At 41.8% G+C, this 17,533-nt stretch overlaps 1 protein-coding gene across 2 annotated transcripts in view; it reads right to left on the minus strand.

The window, feature by feature from the left end:
* Positions 1-17,533, minus strand: part of SOBP (sine oculis binding protein homolog) — a 159,895-nt gene that overhangs the window by 114,953 nt on the left and 27,409 nt on the right. For both annotated transcript variants that reach the window (XM_032338897.1, XM_032338896.1), the window contains exon 4: positions 3,665-3,816. In XM_032338897.1, coding sequence (XP_032194788.1) covers positions 3,665-3,816 — 152 coding nt within the window. The remainder of the gene's footprint in view (positions 1-3,664; positions 3,817-17,533) is intronic.

Below are 17,533 nucleotides of genomic sequence, written 5' to 3' on the forward strand. Positions count from 1 at the left end.
GGAGATGACTACTACTTGTGGTCTTGTTTGTTACTCTTGTTTTTAAAGAGATAATGATTACAAGGCATCCTCCCTCAGGAAAGACAATTTCTAAGTGTTATTTTGCAAAGTAAAACTGGTGTTCGTGAAACAAAACACGTGAGCATCTCCTGCAAAACCACTAATACACCTCTGCAACTTTTCAACTCCTAGGCGAATCACTAGGCTAGAAATGTTCCCAAGTCCTTCTCTACTTGTGGCCTCAAAAGGGGGCTGGGAAAAGAGCAAGCTCTTAGTTCCCTGAAAATTCTCCAGTGCATCGAGTAATGAGACGCACGTACCATTGCTCAGCCAATGCCCATAGACTACAAAAGTATTTTTCTTCCCCACTGTTTAAAAACTTTGGAGCCAGCAATGGAGGCTGTTGGGGATAAGGAGTCCACAAAATATAATTACAAATTAACACTCACTTCTTAGAGCCGATGTCCTGAAATGTATAAGCTAGTAGTTAGGTTCCTTAAGTGAATACAGCTGTGACTCACAGTACCCCCTCCGAACAGAAATATCGTGAAGAAAGCCTACGTCTGTGTAGTGATCCAAACAACCCTTCAAATAAAATTGTAAACTTTATTATTCAGTTTAAAAATATAAACTACATGCCCAAAAGGGTTAACTTGGCTGGAGCCTACCCACCTTACTTGTTAGGGCCAGGGTTTGAGAGAGACGTATCTGACATGACGTTCTCAACCTACTCCATCAAACAGACACAGAGACCCAGAGAAAGAAGGGTGGAGAAGTAAATGAAATTTAAAGAGCCAATTTTCAGGGGGCCTTCATTTTGAAAGTTGGGCTATTTTTGTCCTTGTTTTTAGCAGCAAATCAATTCCTGCCTCCATACCCAAGCATTTGTGAAGAGAAGAGCAGGGGAACCACAGGCACAGCTGTCCAATTTACATTCACAAATGCAGGTGTTGCTCAGACACAAAACAGAGGTCAGCTGAATGCGGCTCCTAATTAGCTACCTTTTCTACTAGGATTTTCCTTTGTAAAGTTATGCATGCAATTTGGGTTCAACTTAGAGACCATTTTTAGATCCCAGCATGCCATCCACCAAGAAGCGGGCTGTCATTATAAAGCATAATTTACAGCATAGTTAACTTTACATGTATTTTAAAATCTACATTACACCTAAGGCAAATTTCTCTTCTCCACACACATTACCCACTCTGTTTTCCATCCCCTTCTGCCTATCTAAAATTTAGTGCAGAATGTAGCCGGAAAATCTTTTATGACAGCACAGGAAGAATTTTGCCCTTTTTCTAAGATTAAGGAAGTCCACAATTTTAATAATGAGGACTAAAGACTTGGTTAAACGGCACAAGAAAAGTAGCTATTTGCTATTGTCTTCAGTGGGGAACACCCTGGGGCTTATTACAGCAGTTCTTAGAAATGGCAGCATGGAGACTGGTATCGAATACAAGCCATTAGGAAACCCAAGCCCTAAATGAAATGACCACAAAATCCTATCAGTTAACAGAAATGCAGCAGCTGTACATGTTTTTTGTAATACAATAGGATATTGTTGCAGAGATAACACTCTTAAAATTAAAAAAAAAACAAAAAAGCATCCAGCAAGCAATGTGACCGCTTTATTCCCCTATTTGAAAAATGAGAAGGTATAGTGTAGCAGAGCTTTGGAATACATAAATAAGCATGAAGATTGCGGAGAAGACAGGTATTGTATGTACACTAATGGGCTGCTGGGATCAGCTGTCAAAGTCACTGGCTAAACTTGAAGCCACTGTGACTCCCAGCTTCTGCAAGATGTTCAAAGACCTACCCTGGTAATTCCCTGCAGGAAGCGAAAGGTAACGGTCCTCCTCGGATTTTACCTGCTGTACGTATAATCCAAGTACTAATTCTTATCTTGGCTCCCAGTTTTGTATCTTTTAAAACTGCATGCTAGAGAAGTTTAAATTCAGTTCGACCTTAAACTTTATAATGATGTAATATTACACGTTATTTATAATGATATATATTTTTATATACGGCTATTTCAGAGGCTTACTAAAGTCAAGTCGTTTGGCAAAAGATGATACGTATCACAGGGATTGTAACAAATTCATCTCTCTTGATTGTACTCACTATAGGCTGTCCATCAAGATTCAGACCCATAATCCTTCAGAACCATAGAAAGACAAAAACCCCAGTTCTCTAGCCATCTTCTGGGTTGGAATGCAAAGTATTTTGTTGTGGTAAGTAGGGCTTTGAAGATGAAAGCGCTGGGTCCACTCCTGTGATTGTTACCCCAGTGCTCAGCATTCAAAACGGGAGCCCCCGGATCTCAGAGATCATTTTAATCCTCCTATATTAAAACAAAACGTGTCTCCCATGCGTTGCTCTAACCTCCTTCCTCTGGCATCTCATTGACCCCTCCCGAGGGAAGATGAACTCGACTGTTGACTGTCCCAAAAGAATTCCAAACAATTTCCTTACTTGCCTCCCTGTTCCAGTGAAGATTATGAGCCTAATTCTTCGAGACTGCTACTAAAATTCCACCCTGCTGGTTCCTGCAGCCTAATTCTTTCAGCATTATGTTTTTTGGCAGAATGATGTGACCCAAATTTGCAGGAGACAATTTGCTGCAACAGTGCTTCTTGCAATGCAGTGAACCCGAGATTAGCATTCCAGGATTACAAATATCAGACTTTAAAAAAATAATAATAATAATTGTTTGCTTCGAGAAAAGACAGATTTCAAGCTCGTATTATGGAAATGGAAATGCTTGGCAAAATGTGGACAATTTTATGAATTAAAGAAAGCTTTCCAGATCAATGGAAAACAATCAAGAAGTAGCAATTTACTTCAGTAAGTGGTGGCAAAATGCTACAGTGGTTCTTTTAAAGATTACGGAAATAGCTGTGCATGTCTGTGTGTGTGAGATTGTAAAACCATCATGCATTCCATTTCTCAACACTGGTGGCTGATACTATTCTAAAAGGACATTTTTCAGAGCTGAGGTGTCTTAAAATAAAACAAAACAAAAACTGATGAACTATGGCTGTCCCTGTGTTCACCCACCAGGCTGCTCACCAAGGCTTGGCTGTGTGAGCGAATGTTGGTTCAGGTATCCATTATTTCACCTTTTCTCGGTTTCAATCAACTTGTACATAAGGCATCAAGTGAGACCTGACGTTCTTCTTGATTCGAATTTTGTGGATCAGGTTTTGTAAAGAGCCAGAGCAATATCCCCACTGGGAACAGATATGAAACTGCATGGACTAAAGCTTTCTGGCCACGCTTCCGTGGCTTGCTCCTCGGCCTGTGTAAGCCATCTCTACCACTTATCTTTCGTGAACTCTAGCCTACCCCCTCTACTGCTGGAGAGACGCTGGCACCTCCAATGTCACTCGGCTGCGACCACCGCCACCGCGTCCCTCCTCACCCGATTCTCATTCACCCTCTCAGAATCCAAACATCAAGACAGAGAAACGGAAGAACAGGGGACACTTAGAAGGGGATTCCTCATTCCGAAAGGTTAAGAATGACAGAGCAGGAGAACAGACACAACAGAAAAAAATAAAATCAAAGGAAAATGTGCACAGTGTTTTCAGCTAGAAGCTAGAGGCGCATGCGCACGTGGTCTGGGGAGGCCTGCACGGCCGCCTCTCTCTAGTGCTCTTACCTTATTTCTCTTGAAGTAGGCTCGTCGGCAGGCCGCAAAGCACTTCTCGCTGCAGAAGCTTTTCACCTCACTTCCCATACTCAGGGAATAGCGCTTGATTCCCACTTTCTGGCACCAGGCACACATTATTTGTACATTTGACACATCATCTTCTATAATAAAAGTATAAGAAAAATGTTCATATCAGAAGCAAACATCCCTTCAAACTTAGACACACCCTGAGCCTGACAGAGCTACCTGAGGCCAAATTTCAATTTCTGCACCTCACCGCTTTCTCACCTCCGTAGGGGAGCCAGCTCCTGAGGGGAAGACTCAGTGCTTGCTTTCACTCTTTCTTTTTTTTTTTTTTCCCCCTATTTATTTTTTTCTTGGTTGGCTCTTAAGTCTCCAAAAAAACATCATTTACTTAAAATCCAGACTATGAATGCACACCCAGGAGGGCTCCCGGGGCTTCTTAGCCTGGCAAAATTGCATTTTCTACCTGGTTAAGGCAGGCCCAGTTGTCATGAAGCTGCTAAAATGACCCGTTTCCTCAAAGGTGCTGCTAAAAGCCTGTGAGGGCCACATGAGGTGGGACACCCGAGTGCTAACCCACAAATGTGATGTCCTTGTGTGCACCTTGAGGGTCAGGAACCAGGCTCCATCTTGGTCAGCCTGGTGCTTACCACTGTTAGAGGACATGGGGCGGCATTTACCCTTGTGATGTCATGCTTCCCAAGTGGTATGGCTAAGTCAAAAAAGGAAGGGTGTGAGTGGCCAGATGCCGTCGATGGAAAGGCTCTAGCCTGGCTCACTCAGCAGTGTCTTATGACAAACCCTTCCTGCATGGGTGTCCTCAGGGAGGCACAGGCCTGATTTAAATTCTCTCCATGTGATGTAGCTCATGTCCCGAAATGGAGGGATGGTAATGGAGGTGTCAGGCATGAGACCTGAGGTCACACAGCCGTAAAGATCATTCTCGGCTAGGCTGGTCGTCCTAGCAGCTCCTGCAGGACCTGCGGCCCAGGTCATGGAGATGTGCAGAATGACGTTAAGTGGTATGCGAGAATTTTCAGTAATTAAAATCCTGCATTTCTTTCCCTTTGCAAGAGAAGAAAACAAATTTTACGGGTGAAACAAGCCCATAATATCACGAATATTACTGCTTAAAGCAAAGAGAGGCTTTTAAAGCGAGTCGGTTAACAAAATATATTGAGTAAATCATAATGCAGGTGATAAGTTCTGACAAAAATGTGACAGTGGTATTCAAATAACTCAAGTCTGGGATATACTGGTCTATTTAGGGGTGGGAGCAATAAAAGGAGACTTTAATTAGAAGTCTACAAAATAGGTTCTTGCTGCCTCCTAGGAACTTTTGCTGTCTTTTGAGTCTTCTGATCCTCCCAATTGACAATGTATGTACATATGACTGATTGCCACTATCAGCCACATTTCTTCTTCCTTTATGAATTTTTTTTTTTTTAAGCTCTCCCAGACTCGTGCTCCAGACATGAATGGTAATCACAAAATCCCCAATAAGCTCTGGTATAGTGTCATCTGATTTCTGAATAAAATCCCCCAAAGACTAATTGCTAGGCAAGGCCTGGTCCATGAGTTGTTGACATACTCATGGTTTGTACAGTCTGTCATGCAATCATTCCATTTCCAGGGAAAAGATTTGGTTTGAGGCAGTGCGGTCATCAGCCTGCAAAATTAGAAGCAAACTAATTTGTAGTGCAGTGATACGGCTCTTTTTCCCCTGAGTATCATCACTCAGAACTATGGGCAGCATTTTATTTACCTTAATGGAATAAATATTGTCATTTTAATGACCACTTTTTTTTTCACAAATTACATAATGTGATCCGTTGTTAATTACCAGATGAGACTTGTAAAAATGACCTTTGATATTAATCAAACATTTTTGATAGCGTAACTTTCTTTAAATAAAGAAATTCACATGTCATACAATTACTGCATTTTATAATTTGTCCTAGTCAAAGAAAGCTTTATTTCTATTTTATATGGTCCCTAATATGGCGTCTGTCTACACATAGACACTTTACGTGAAATGTCTATAGACATGAAGTGTCTATAGACGTGAAATGTTATAGACATGAAAACTGAACAAAACTCTATAATTTACCTCAGGGTATGAAGGAGGTTTTTTTTTTTAATTAGATTAGAAATAGTATATTTTAAAAATAATCATCTGTCATTTCTAAACTAATGAGAACTACCGGTTTCTATTGTTCCCAATTGATTAGCTGCTTTAAAATAGTGAAGTCCTAAAAAAGAAGATGATACAGCAGAACGCTCCCCAATGATCCGTTGGCAATATGTTTGATTCTGGTGAAATCTGAAAGGAAAGAAATTTTTATGGGGGAAATTACTTGGCCTCCAAGTTCAAAAAAGAGTCCGTACTTCCCAAGGAGCCTCTTTAGAACAACCACTCGGTTCCCCTTGTTGTTCCTTCCCTTGGATTGTCTTGTTTGAGAAACAAAACCTAAAATCCTTCCTTCTAGATCTTTAATGGATACAAATAAGATAAAATAAAATAATCCACCATAATGGACTAAAATTGAGATGGAAAAGGGAAGAGAACAAAGCACTAATGAGGCGGGCACACAGCCTGGCAGGAAGGAAGGAGGCTGGGGAGAGGCTCGCCATCGCCCTCACGCTTCCCTCCATCACCGCCAGGCAGAGTAGCCGGTCAGTTTTTCAAGAGGAGGCAAGGATTCTCTCTTACAACAGACCTAACAGAGAAACAAAAAGTAGAATTTTAAGGGAGATTGTTTTAACAAATCAGCTGTACTAGAAAGCAACAATATGAGAAGATGAGACAAAAGAAATTGTGCACTTTTGTTTTGTATGTGGCAGTTGGAAAACTCTTAGAATGGTGGTTAGCATCTGTCTTGTTAAATAATTCAGTATTCCCATCCGTTTCTCATAAAATTCCATTTCATAAAGGCAAACACTTGGGAAAAAATTCCATTGGATTTCTCCTTTTCTGTCATCAAACTGTTACCAAGAGCTGGTGCTCCAAAGATGGGAAAACATTTTCAGATAACTCAGGTACTCCAGTCTTATAAAAGCCATTTTTATTCATGTTATACTTAAGAAACTAAGAACTATAATTATCTAAGTTAATTTTTCAGCTACAACATAGCTCAAAATTCGGGCCCTAGACATGAGATGGTGTCCCATCTTAAATGGGTATAACTGTACCCCTAGCAAAATGAGCTTTTCTTAAGTGCTTAAAACCAAAGGGATAGGCTCGTCTCAACAACCACATTTTTTAAAAACCTGAAATCTGGTAATTATATGCATGCTTGTCACTGGCAACATAGAAGGCCCCAGCATTTTAGCTTTTCTAACTTGATCTGCTGTAAAAAAAGAAAATTTATTTAAAAAAATATTTCTTTGAACTAAGGAAAACCTGATTTCCTATCTTATATTTAGACTAAAGACTGTGCCATTAGAGACTTGAGATTACCTCAAAGAAGACTGGTGTTACAGATTTTTCCTTACAGCCGTTAGCAGAGTCTTTTTCATAATGAACAATGCAACAACAAATGCAAAATATTTACAGCATTAAGTCACGTTCCCAAGGCCAATAGTTTGTATAACATGATAAAATTTTCATATGATAATACCATATAAATATGCATCAATCAAAATATGCATGTTTCTATTAATCATGAAAATTTTGTACCACCTTTTTAGGATTTAATTAAGCAAAATGTTTAGGGCATTTTCTTTACAATCTAGTGTTCAAAGAGCTCTAGAACATTATTCCATTTTTACATCCCAGAAGGAGAAGTTCAGATTAATTACTATGAGATGAAATCAAAATTGTATTTATTTATCATCATGCAGAGAAGTATGAGATCAAGCATTTCTGGAATGCCTTGCTGAAATTGTTTGAGAAACTGCATTTTCTGGTGACTTTCAAATATAAGGACGGCCATTGGTCGATGGCATTCTAGGGGCAATTGAATTGACTATGAACACGCATACTAGCTTAACTGACCAGAGCACAAAGAAAATCAGGAGGGTCTTAATGGACCCCAAGGGATTAAACTGAGGATTTACCACCCCTTTGTAACTTTCATGAGAGTCCAAGACTTAGGACAAAATCTGAAAGGATTTGCTGGTGATGTTTCTCTCCTCCAACAGTTCCTGGAATTCACATATCCAGATAATCATTTCAAGATTTGAATTATATTTGAGACAAGTTGCAAGGCAGTCTGAAAGGACTCCTGGGTGTTCTCCACACCATGAAAGGACAGTACAGCACGGGTAGCATTCTGTTACTCTATTTGTCAGAGTAGCTATATTTAAGAACACAGATGAAGACATAGGCTGGAAGGCAGGCAAGAAACTAGGGTTGAAGTTTGCTTTCTTTGTAGCCTTCTTGGAATAATTCAACTCCAAAAGTTTTGATGCAATCCCATTCAAAAGCCTCTACAGAGTCCTACAGAAGCTTCTGTACAATTCTTTAGGTTCTAGAAGTGAACATACAAGGAGACCTGGAGAAAATTTGGAACACTGAGCCCAAAGGAAAATAATCATAACTAGCCATCATTCAGTATTTCATGGTGGCAGGCACAGTGCAAAGTTCTTTAAATCTACCATTTAATCTTAATCACAACCACTGTTCCCCAGACAAATATTAACTGATCCCCTCTGTACCGATGGGTAAAGGGAGGTTTAGAAGGTTAGCAATTTACTCCAAATCAAAGAGCCAGTACATACCAAAGCCTAGACTCCAGAGCCCAGGCTCTTGACTACAACATCTTAGAGACCAGGGCCTTTCTGAAAGCATGAGATTACACTCCATCCACATGGACTTCCCTCTGCAAAAAGGACTAAAAGCTGTCACAAGATTCTGTTACTTACACAGCCCCCTGCTCCATGACACACTAATAGACAAAGAAAATGAAATCAAAAAGGTCAAAATGTCTTTGAGGAGACAGCTCAAGTGTTATTCAATCAATATTTGTTGATTGATTTTCAAAAAAAGTTAAAGGCTCACAATGCAAGCCTTTATTTCTTTATGACTATGAGACTTGGATTTGCTGCATTCTGTCTGAACTTTCACCAGCAAGTGCCACTTAAACATTAAACAAGGAGCCAGAGCCAGTAATACCTGGATCTCAAGAAGCAGTCATTCTACCCACAGGCAAGGAGTACTCTTCCCGGTTTTCTGTTTAGTCAGGAGGGGGATCACAGCAAGACATGGATTGATTTTCCATGTGGGTGAAGCAGGGAATCACTTACATCTGTAATTCCAAAGATGCCACTAAGAATATCCTAGCTTCAAAAATTATGCCACAACTCCTCACTAACATTAAATTCTACCATTAGAGAGTAATTTATATGGCCATATACTTTTTATATCCCATTAAAACACAAATTCCCTAAAAGCAGTAAAATTCAGTAAATAGTTGCCAATTATGACTTATGCTTTAAAATCAGTGGTTCTGGGGCGCCTGGGTGGCTCAGTGGGTTAAGCCGCTGCCTTCGGCTCAGGTCATGATCTCAGGGTCCTGGGATCGAGTCCCGCATCGGGCTCTCTGCTCAGCAGGGAGCCTGCTTCCTCCTCTTTCTCTCTCTCTGCCTGCCTCTCTGCCTACTTGTGATCTCTCTCTGTCAGACAAATAAAATCTTTAAAAAAAATAAATAAATAAAAATAAAATCAGTGGTTCTTTCTGAAAAACGAGTTTTCACAGAGAATGGGGAAAAGGGCTGAGAACAAGGTTTTAATGAGAGATGTGGAGGGCAGAATGGGACAGGTTATGGTATGAGAAGCCTGTGGTCACTCACTGCTTTGCTAAAGTCCAGCCCTGGGCATACAGATAGAGAAAGCTGAGGCCAACCAAGCAAAGAGTGGACAGGAAAAAATACTATCTGAGCATACAATAGCAGCTCTATCTCCAGACTGCCTTTTAGATGAGAATATTAAAAAGTAGGAGATGAAGGAGGTGAGAGGAATAGCATATAGACAGGGACCTCTGGAAAAGAAAAGCAACAGGCAGATTCACTTAACACCACCTCAAGGGGGTGAATTTTTTTGTTGTTTTTTTTTTGTTGTTGTTGTTGTTGTTGTTGTTTGTTTGAGTGAATGAGGTAACACACGCTGCTTTGCAAACCTCAGTCGCTATTATTTGAAAGACAATGTGATGGAGTGCCAGGAACCAGAGACAGAGGACTTAAGTGAGAGTACTAATACTGCAACTTCCAGTTGTACAGCACTCTAGCTGAGTGACCCACAGGCACTCAAGGGACAGTAATACCCACCCTAACTATAGTTGCGGTGAGAATGAAATGATAGAGAAGCAGCCACATCCTACATGCAAACGAGCCTGCCTTAGGATTACTAGCAACTAGAGCTGCAAGAAAAGGGAAAGGTCAGCTGTATACATCTGGAGAGGTCGGATGACCAGGCTCCGGTTTCCTCAATCACATCCGGGTCACCCGTATGCAGTCTGGAGAGGCCCAGATGACCAGGCTTCGGTTTCCTCAATCACATCCGGGTCACCCGTATGCACTATGGAGATGTCCGGACGACCAGGCTCCGGTTTCCTCAGTCACATAGCCCCTCCCCATGGATGACATCTGCAGAACCACTATCTTCGACTACAAATAGCAACCCAGTTAATTGGTTAAATTTCACTAACTCAGACTATTTAAGAGTAAAGCCATTACATTTAATAAAAGCTTCACTTACAGTTATTCTTTTTAAAAATTACTTAACTTGAATTAATAGTTGACAAGGTGTTGCCAAATATATCACTGTACTGCCAGATGTTCTGTAATTAATAGATGGGAATTCTTGGTAATTATTACATCAACTAGCTACACATGGGTGGATCTTCCTAAGTGCCTGAGAAGTTTGCTCTTTTAAAAAGTATCATAGTAACAACTGAAAATCTCTGCCACCTTGGTAACTGAACTATCAAAAATTGCCAAATAATAGAGTCTGAATGAATACAATTTTACTGGACTTATTTCCCGTTAAAAGGCTAGGTACCGGGGCGCCTGGGTGGCTCAGTTGGTTAAGCAACTGCCTTCGGCTCAGGTCGTGATCTCAGAGTCCAGGAATCGAGTCCCGCACCAGGCTCCCTGCTCAGCAGGGATTCTGCTTCTCCCTCTGACCCTCTCCCCTCTTATGCGTGCACTGTCTCTCTCTCTCTCTCTCACTCTCATTCTCTCAAATAAACAAATAAAACCTTTTTTTAAAAAGGCTAGGTACAATGAAATCATAGAGGTTCCATACAACTATGATTCTTCATAGTACCAAAAATTACACCTATTTTTTTCTTTTGGAAATAAAGCCATTTGCATTGATTTCAAGTATTATTTATTATTATTTTTTAAAGATTTTATTTATTTATTTGACAGAGAGAGCAACAACAAGAGCAGGAGCACAGCAGGGGGAGTGGGAGAGGGAAAGCAGGCTTCCTGCTGAGTAGGGAGCCAGATGCATGGCTGAATCCCAGGACCCTGGGATCATGACCTGAGCCAAAGGCAGACACTTAATAAAGACTAAGCCACTCAGGCACCCCAAGAATTTTTTTTATGTTTTCGGCCGAGGTGATTTCAAGAATTTAAATGGTCCATGCCCCTCTAAATAGAGTGGTCCTTAACCCCAAAATAAAATAGAAATCTTGGGTACCTGGGTGGCTCAGTCAGTTAAGCATCTGCCTTCAGCTCAGGTCATGATCCCAAGGTCCTGGAATTGAGTTCTGAGATGGGCTCCCTGCTCAAGGGGTGTGGGGGGGGGGGGAGTCTGCTCTTCCCTTTCCCTTTGCCCCTCCCTCAAGCTTGTGCTCTCTCTTGCTCACTCTCTCTCTCTGAAGCAAATAAATAAAATCCTCAAAATAAATAAAATCAAAATCTCTCTACAAAAAATAAAATTTGGTTCCAGTAAGTAAAAGGAATGAGCACACTGTACATAAAATAACAGCAAAATTACAGAATTTAGTTTTTTAAATTCTAATGGAATATTCCTAGCCTATTTTTAATTCTGTGTATATATTATATATGATACATATATATGTGCAGAAATGTGTGTGTATATATGTAAAACATGTGACTCCAGAATGAATTAAACATCTACATGCTGGTCTCTGCTCTAGACAACTAGTCAAGAACAACCAGTTGAATAAGACACAGCCCCGTTCCCAAGAACAGAAAGAAAATTGTGTGCCTCATTATATGACAGGCGGACTGTGGTAAGAGAGAGGTTCGAAAACCTGTTAGAAGCCCAGAAAGTACAGCTTTTGAGTGGGGTCTGGAGGGGGAGAAAGTTCGAGAGGAGAAGGGAAAGGACAGAAGGAAAGCAGGAGCCAGGGCATGGGGCTCAGGGGTGGCACAGAGTCCTGAAGTTGCCCCATTCACCAGGATTGCAAGAAGAGAAAAGTAGATCAAACTGGGGCCTGAACAAGGAACCCCTTGAAGGATGTTTGCCAAGGCCATGGAAGTGGCTCACCCTTATTCCACAAGTAATGGGGAGCTCCTGAATGTTTCTTAGTGGAAGATGACAGGATCAGAGACATGCCGAACAGTGTTACTCCAGCAGGCTGGATCGGAATTCAGAAAGACTGGAATCTGGTTCTGCATCTGGGAGCCTCAGTAAGCAACAAGGCAGCAGGCTCCAAGTCTCCTTTGCCTTTGTGTGTTCAGCGCCTAGCACACAGCAGGGCTTAAACTATGTTGAATAAATAAATGGACACATGGATGGACGGAGAGATGGACAGATAGAGAGGGAAGGAGATGAAGCTTGGAACCTACAGAGTGACAGTAGAAATGAAAAGACTTAACCGATTGCCTTCATCAATTCGTCTCCCTGTGTTTCGTGTCAAAAAAGACAGGGGAAGGGACGCTTGGATGGCTCAGTCAGTTAAGCGGCTGCCTTGGGCTCGGGTCATGATCCCAGTGTCCTGGGATCGAGTCCCACATTGGGCTCCTTGCTCAGCAGGAAGCCTGCTTCTCCCTCTGCCTTTGCCTGCCACTCTGCCTACCTTGTACGCTCACTTGCTCTCTCTCTCTCTCTGACAAATAAATAAAAGTAAAATCTTAAAAAAAATACATTTCTTAAAAAACAAAAACAAAAACAAAAAAACTGGGGAAAAAATCCAAAGAGTTCTTTGAGAAAATGGGCTGTGTAGTCAAAGTCAAACAGTGAATTTGCTTTACTTTCAGGGTCCCTTCCTCATTTATTTTCCCAACATTCAAACAAGGAAAATAGAACAAGAGATCCCATAAGCCTCAAGACAGCAATTCTCTCTTGAATACCATTCTGAACTGGGATTCTCTAACAAGACACTATTAAGCACATGTGTATAAAGTTTCTCGGCATTAACTGGAATTTCTCCCCATAATTTCCCTGATTTGCCACTGAAGGGACTCCTGAGTCTCCTGGACAATCTCACCTTCACGTCTCAGTACTCACTGTGGAGAGTTGGTCTTTCCTACATAATCACCCCAAGAAACTGGAATAAGAAAGGAAGATGGAAGAACTTAAGAGCCAAGAAAACCTCTATGCGACATTACCCAAAGCACAATCCACAGAATACTAATCCCAGGAGACACTTAAATGGGAGTTATTATTAAAAAGGCTTCCATGGTTAAATACATATGAAAACATTGGGCTAAACAAAGTTAAATAATAGACCCTTTATCGTGAGCCTTTTTGGTTCCACCAGTGTATAACTAGAAATCCTAAAAGAGGGAGATAGAATGCTATATTTCACCAATCTGACCATAGACAGAGAATCCACAAGACTGGGCTTCTAAGGAAGCCTTCCCTGGATGTGCTATTCTGAATTAGCACTGAAGCATGAGCACTTCCACATGGGTCATCAATTATCAGGCAAATCTCTCTTTTGCCCAGAAATGGGTCCTCCATTGCCAGGAGCTTTGTCCGCACTGGGCAAAAAGACAAAGCCTGAAGCCATGTGCCCACTGCTAGGTGGGCTGACCAGCACCTACTGGTCCTCAATAAACACCACCAGACGGAAAAAAGACATCCATGTTTCACAAAGTCCTGTCGTATCTGCTCCATGCACTCCATACAAAGAAGGCAACCCTTTTCCTGCAAAGTCCTACAGAAAAAAATAGCAGAAATGAATAATAAGGCAATGGGAGAGCAATATTGCTCTTAACACACTGAACCAGGTGGTTTCCATGGACAAAGAGCTCAAGTAAAATCCTGTCCCCCATTCCTGAGCCCTGCATCTGACCCTATGACCAAGCCAAATGCCTTGGGACAATGATACTGCAATCATGGGTTTGCTCTCCACTGGACCTCTCTCCTACATGGCTGAGGTCCACTCCCTGAGCCCCAGCACCTAGCTAATAGATGCATGTGATTAGGGAGCAAGGTCAAAATGTATGCACCAGCAAATCCATCACTGCTGGAAAAGAAATTCCAAGCCCCTGCTCCAGAGAGAGGGGCATCATCTCCAAAGAAATACAAATGGCACCATTTTAGGACTAAGGGGTCAAGCTGCTCTACATAGGAAGCCAGAACAAGAAAAGCGCTCCCATCACCTCCTATTTACAAAAAAGATAAGATCCCAGCCCTCAAGGAGCTTCCTATGGCTGTCCCCAGTGTAAAATGTCAAGGTGAAATAGAAAATGACCATGGAAAAGTCAGCCCTGCTCCCATGGCTCTATCACCTCTCAGAGGTCACAAAAGCCAGGTATTTTTGATGACAGAGAGGGATATAAACAGCCCCACTGGGCAGGGGGAGGGGGGAGCATAAGCAGCCACAACGTGACTGATTAGCAGGTCAAGTCCCACCTCTTGGCATTAGGGGCAGTCCAGGCAAGCAGCATACGGTGCCAAGATTACCATTCAAGGGGAGGTAAATTTATGAATTAGAGACTGGTGTCAAAGGGACACCTGAGTGCAATAGGTTGAAGAGTAGGTTGAAGTTCAAGTTCAGTAGGTCGAATAGTAGGAAGAACTTCACTCAAATAAATCTGTTAAAAGAACCAAGATGAACCTACTGGAACACTGCCAACAATAATTTACTTTCCTCTTCACCTTTCCATCTTGAACTATTCATTGAGATTTCTTGAATGAGAGCAACGAATGGTTGAGGAACTCTCTGAAGGGGTCCCATGGTGATCCCCACTCGGGAATGTTTTGGCATGAGATATCATATGCCAGAGGTGTCCAGCTATAGTAAAGGTGGAGGAGGGCCACACCAAAAGGAAATCTTTGAGAGTCTTTGCTTCTCTCTACATACTCCCTTTGGTCCATTTTGGCTATGTACTCCTGTGACTCCAGTTAGCATTCAGAAGGCAAAGAGTTCCAAATCAACATAGCTACCTCTCCTGAGATATTATTTCCAACTATCTCCCAGAATCTAAACCCATCACGTCCAAAGCTGCACACCCCCCCTCCCCATCACCTGCCCCTTTCCTGTGTTTCCCCACTCGGTTTTTGCACCTACCATCTATGCAGCTACCTGCAAGCAGAAATCTGGCATCTTTCCTGCTTCTTCTGTCCTTCCCACCTCCCACATTCTGATTATTCACCAGCTCCTCCTAAATATTTTTATAATATACCCACATTGATTCAATTCATGCATGCATTCATCAATTCATTCAATAAATAAATAAATAAATATTTGCCAAGTCTAACTATGTACCAGGAACTGTTCTAGATGTCCATCTTTATGGAGTTCACCACTATCCATTCCAGTGAAGCCACCAACACCTCTGGCCCATCCTACAGGAAGCCTTCTCGCTCATTCCTGTCCAGTTCATTCCCTCCACTCAGGATATGAGAAAGTCCTCTGAAACCCAAGTCTGATCACTGCTCTCACCTGCTCAAAACATTTCAGTGGCATCCACTGCCCTCAAGAAGAACTTGGACTGCCTCAGCATGACCTCAATGAGCAGACCAGCCTCTCAGTTTGTCCACTCTCTGGGTTCTGGCTTGTTCTAATTTCTTTGAGGTTCTCACTCTTCTCTGAGCCTTTCCATGTGCTGCTTCCTCATCCACAACCTCAAAATCATCGACTAATTCAGTCCTACCGCCCTTTCATTCTCTTACTTTAAACCTTATCCTAGGGAGGCCTTTCTTGACCCCAAACCTGGTCAGATCATGCAACACTCTGGACTTGATCACCACCAGATGGGTCTGAGATTTCTTTTTAATGTCTGTCTCCGCCAGCAGACTGAGAGCCAGTTAAGACAAGGACCATGTCTGGTTCACTAGAATGAAATGTCTGACTTTGGACCTCAGCATAAGCAGCAGGAAAAGCAGAATCCTTACAAGGTGCACCATGGGTGGTTGGATGCCCAAGGTGGGGGTGAGGGTGGGGATAGGGGAGGAAGCCAAGGACACCATCTTCGGTAATCACTCAGAACAAAGTTGCTTTAGTGGGAAACACCAGTGAAAAGCCCCAGAACAGAATGTGATCGTTATTTCCACTTGCCTTGGCCAAGTCCATGAACTAAGTCTTCTCAATTTAACAGAAACTTTGAGAAGTCAGCATTGGGAATGTCCCTAGAATAACAAGAATTACCAACTTCACCATCACTTCTCTCTTAACCAAACTTTATTTATACCCTCAAATAAGTAATAGCAAACAGTTCAGTTGGGTCTAGGCTAATCCCAGAAATACATCCACCCTCTACAAGCAAAGGAAAATACAGCTGACATTTCCTCTTATTTCCTGTTAGCATCTTAGCACCTTGTTGACCTAGGGACAGGGTTTTCTGGAATCCTAACTAGGTCATACCCCTAGTTGCAGGCTATGTCAGGGATCAGGGCTATGTGACTTAGAATCCATGTTTAGACAGTGTCCCCAGTTCAGAAGTGAGTTCTGGCCCTGGCTCTGCCATTAATGCAACTTGGTGACCTTGAGAAGGTTGTTTAGCCTCTCAGCTTCATTTCATCATCTGTAAAAGAGGGAATTTAACTAGATCATCCCTGAGGTTCCTTCTAACTAAAATTCTAGGAGTCTAAATCTGTCAAAATAAGAAGATTCATTTAAAGGAGGGCATCCAGAGGATATTCTTTTTCTTTTTCTTTTTTTCTTGAAGTCCTGACTTAATTTCTTCCCTTTTTACCCTTCTGTATGGCCACCACTGTTGTCCCTTGCCATTTCCACAAGAGGCTTAGAAAATTTTTTGACTGATGGAATAACTTTAAAAGTAGCCCTTTCTGAGCTCTCCAGTATTTGCACCACCATGAATCTGGTAGTTTCTTTTTACTCCTTTATTAAATATTTATGCTTCACTTTAAAGGGAAACAACATGAATGTCCATAAAATTTTCTATTGATGCCTGATCTTTCACTGTGGACCTCCACATGCATGATATTTTATCACAAGTTTCCGAGAAAATAGACTCTGAGACACAAATTTGCATGCAGGTGGCTTATTGGGCATGTGATTCCAGGAAGTAAGAATGAGGGGCACAGGAAAAGAACCTGGGGAGGAAGAAGAGCCAATACAATGAAATAACCAATGGAAAGTGGTGTTCAATCATAAAAAAACATTCTTTGGAGTATATGAAATACATTTCCTAGCTATTTGTCCAGGGGACAAAAGAAGGAAGAGTTTATTCACCAACTCTCATGCCCCACTGACCCAACGTGTTCATTCCTCTACACTCCCGGTTTGCACGCGTGTATGTGCCAAAAGGATTTCCATGATGCCCACACTGTCATATCAGAGAAGCCCCACAGCAGGAAGCTACAGACATATGCCACAAGTGTGAGGCAAAGCCCTTTCAGAATGCACAGGCCTAAGCTGTCAAAGGACCACTGCAATCACTGGACTAAGAGGTGGGACTAAGGGAATCCAGAGACAGGCTCAAGAGGTGTCCCATACACAGAGCTGTCATCACTGTCGAGTCTGC

The sequence above is a fragment of the Mustela erminea genome, chromosome 4, assembly GCF_009829155.1.
Source record: "Mustela erminea isolate mMusErm1 chromosome 4, mMusErm1.Pri, whole genome shotgun sequence".
In the NCBI taxonomy this organism is placed as follows: domain Eukaryota; kingdom Metazoa; phylum Chordata; class Mammalia; order Carnivora; family Mustelidae; genus Mustela; species Mustela erminea.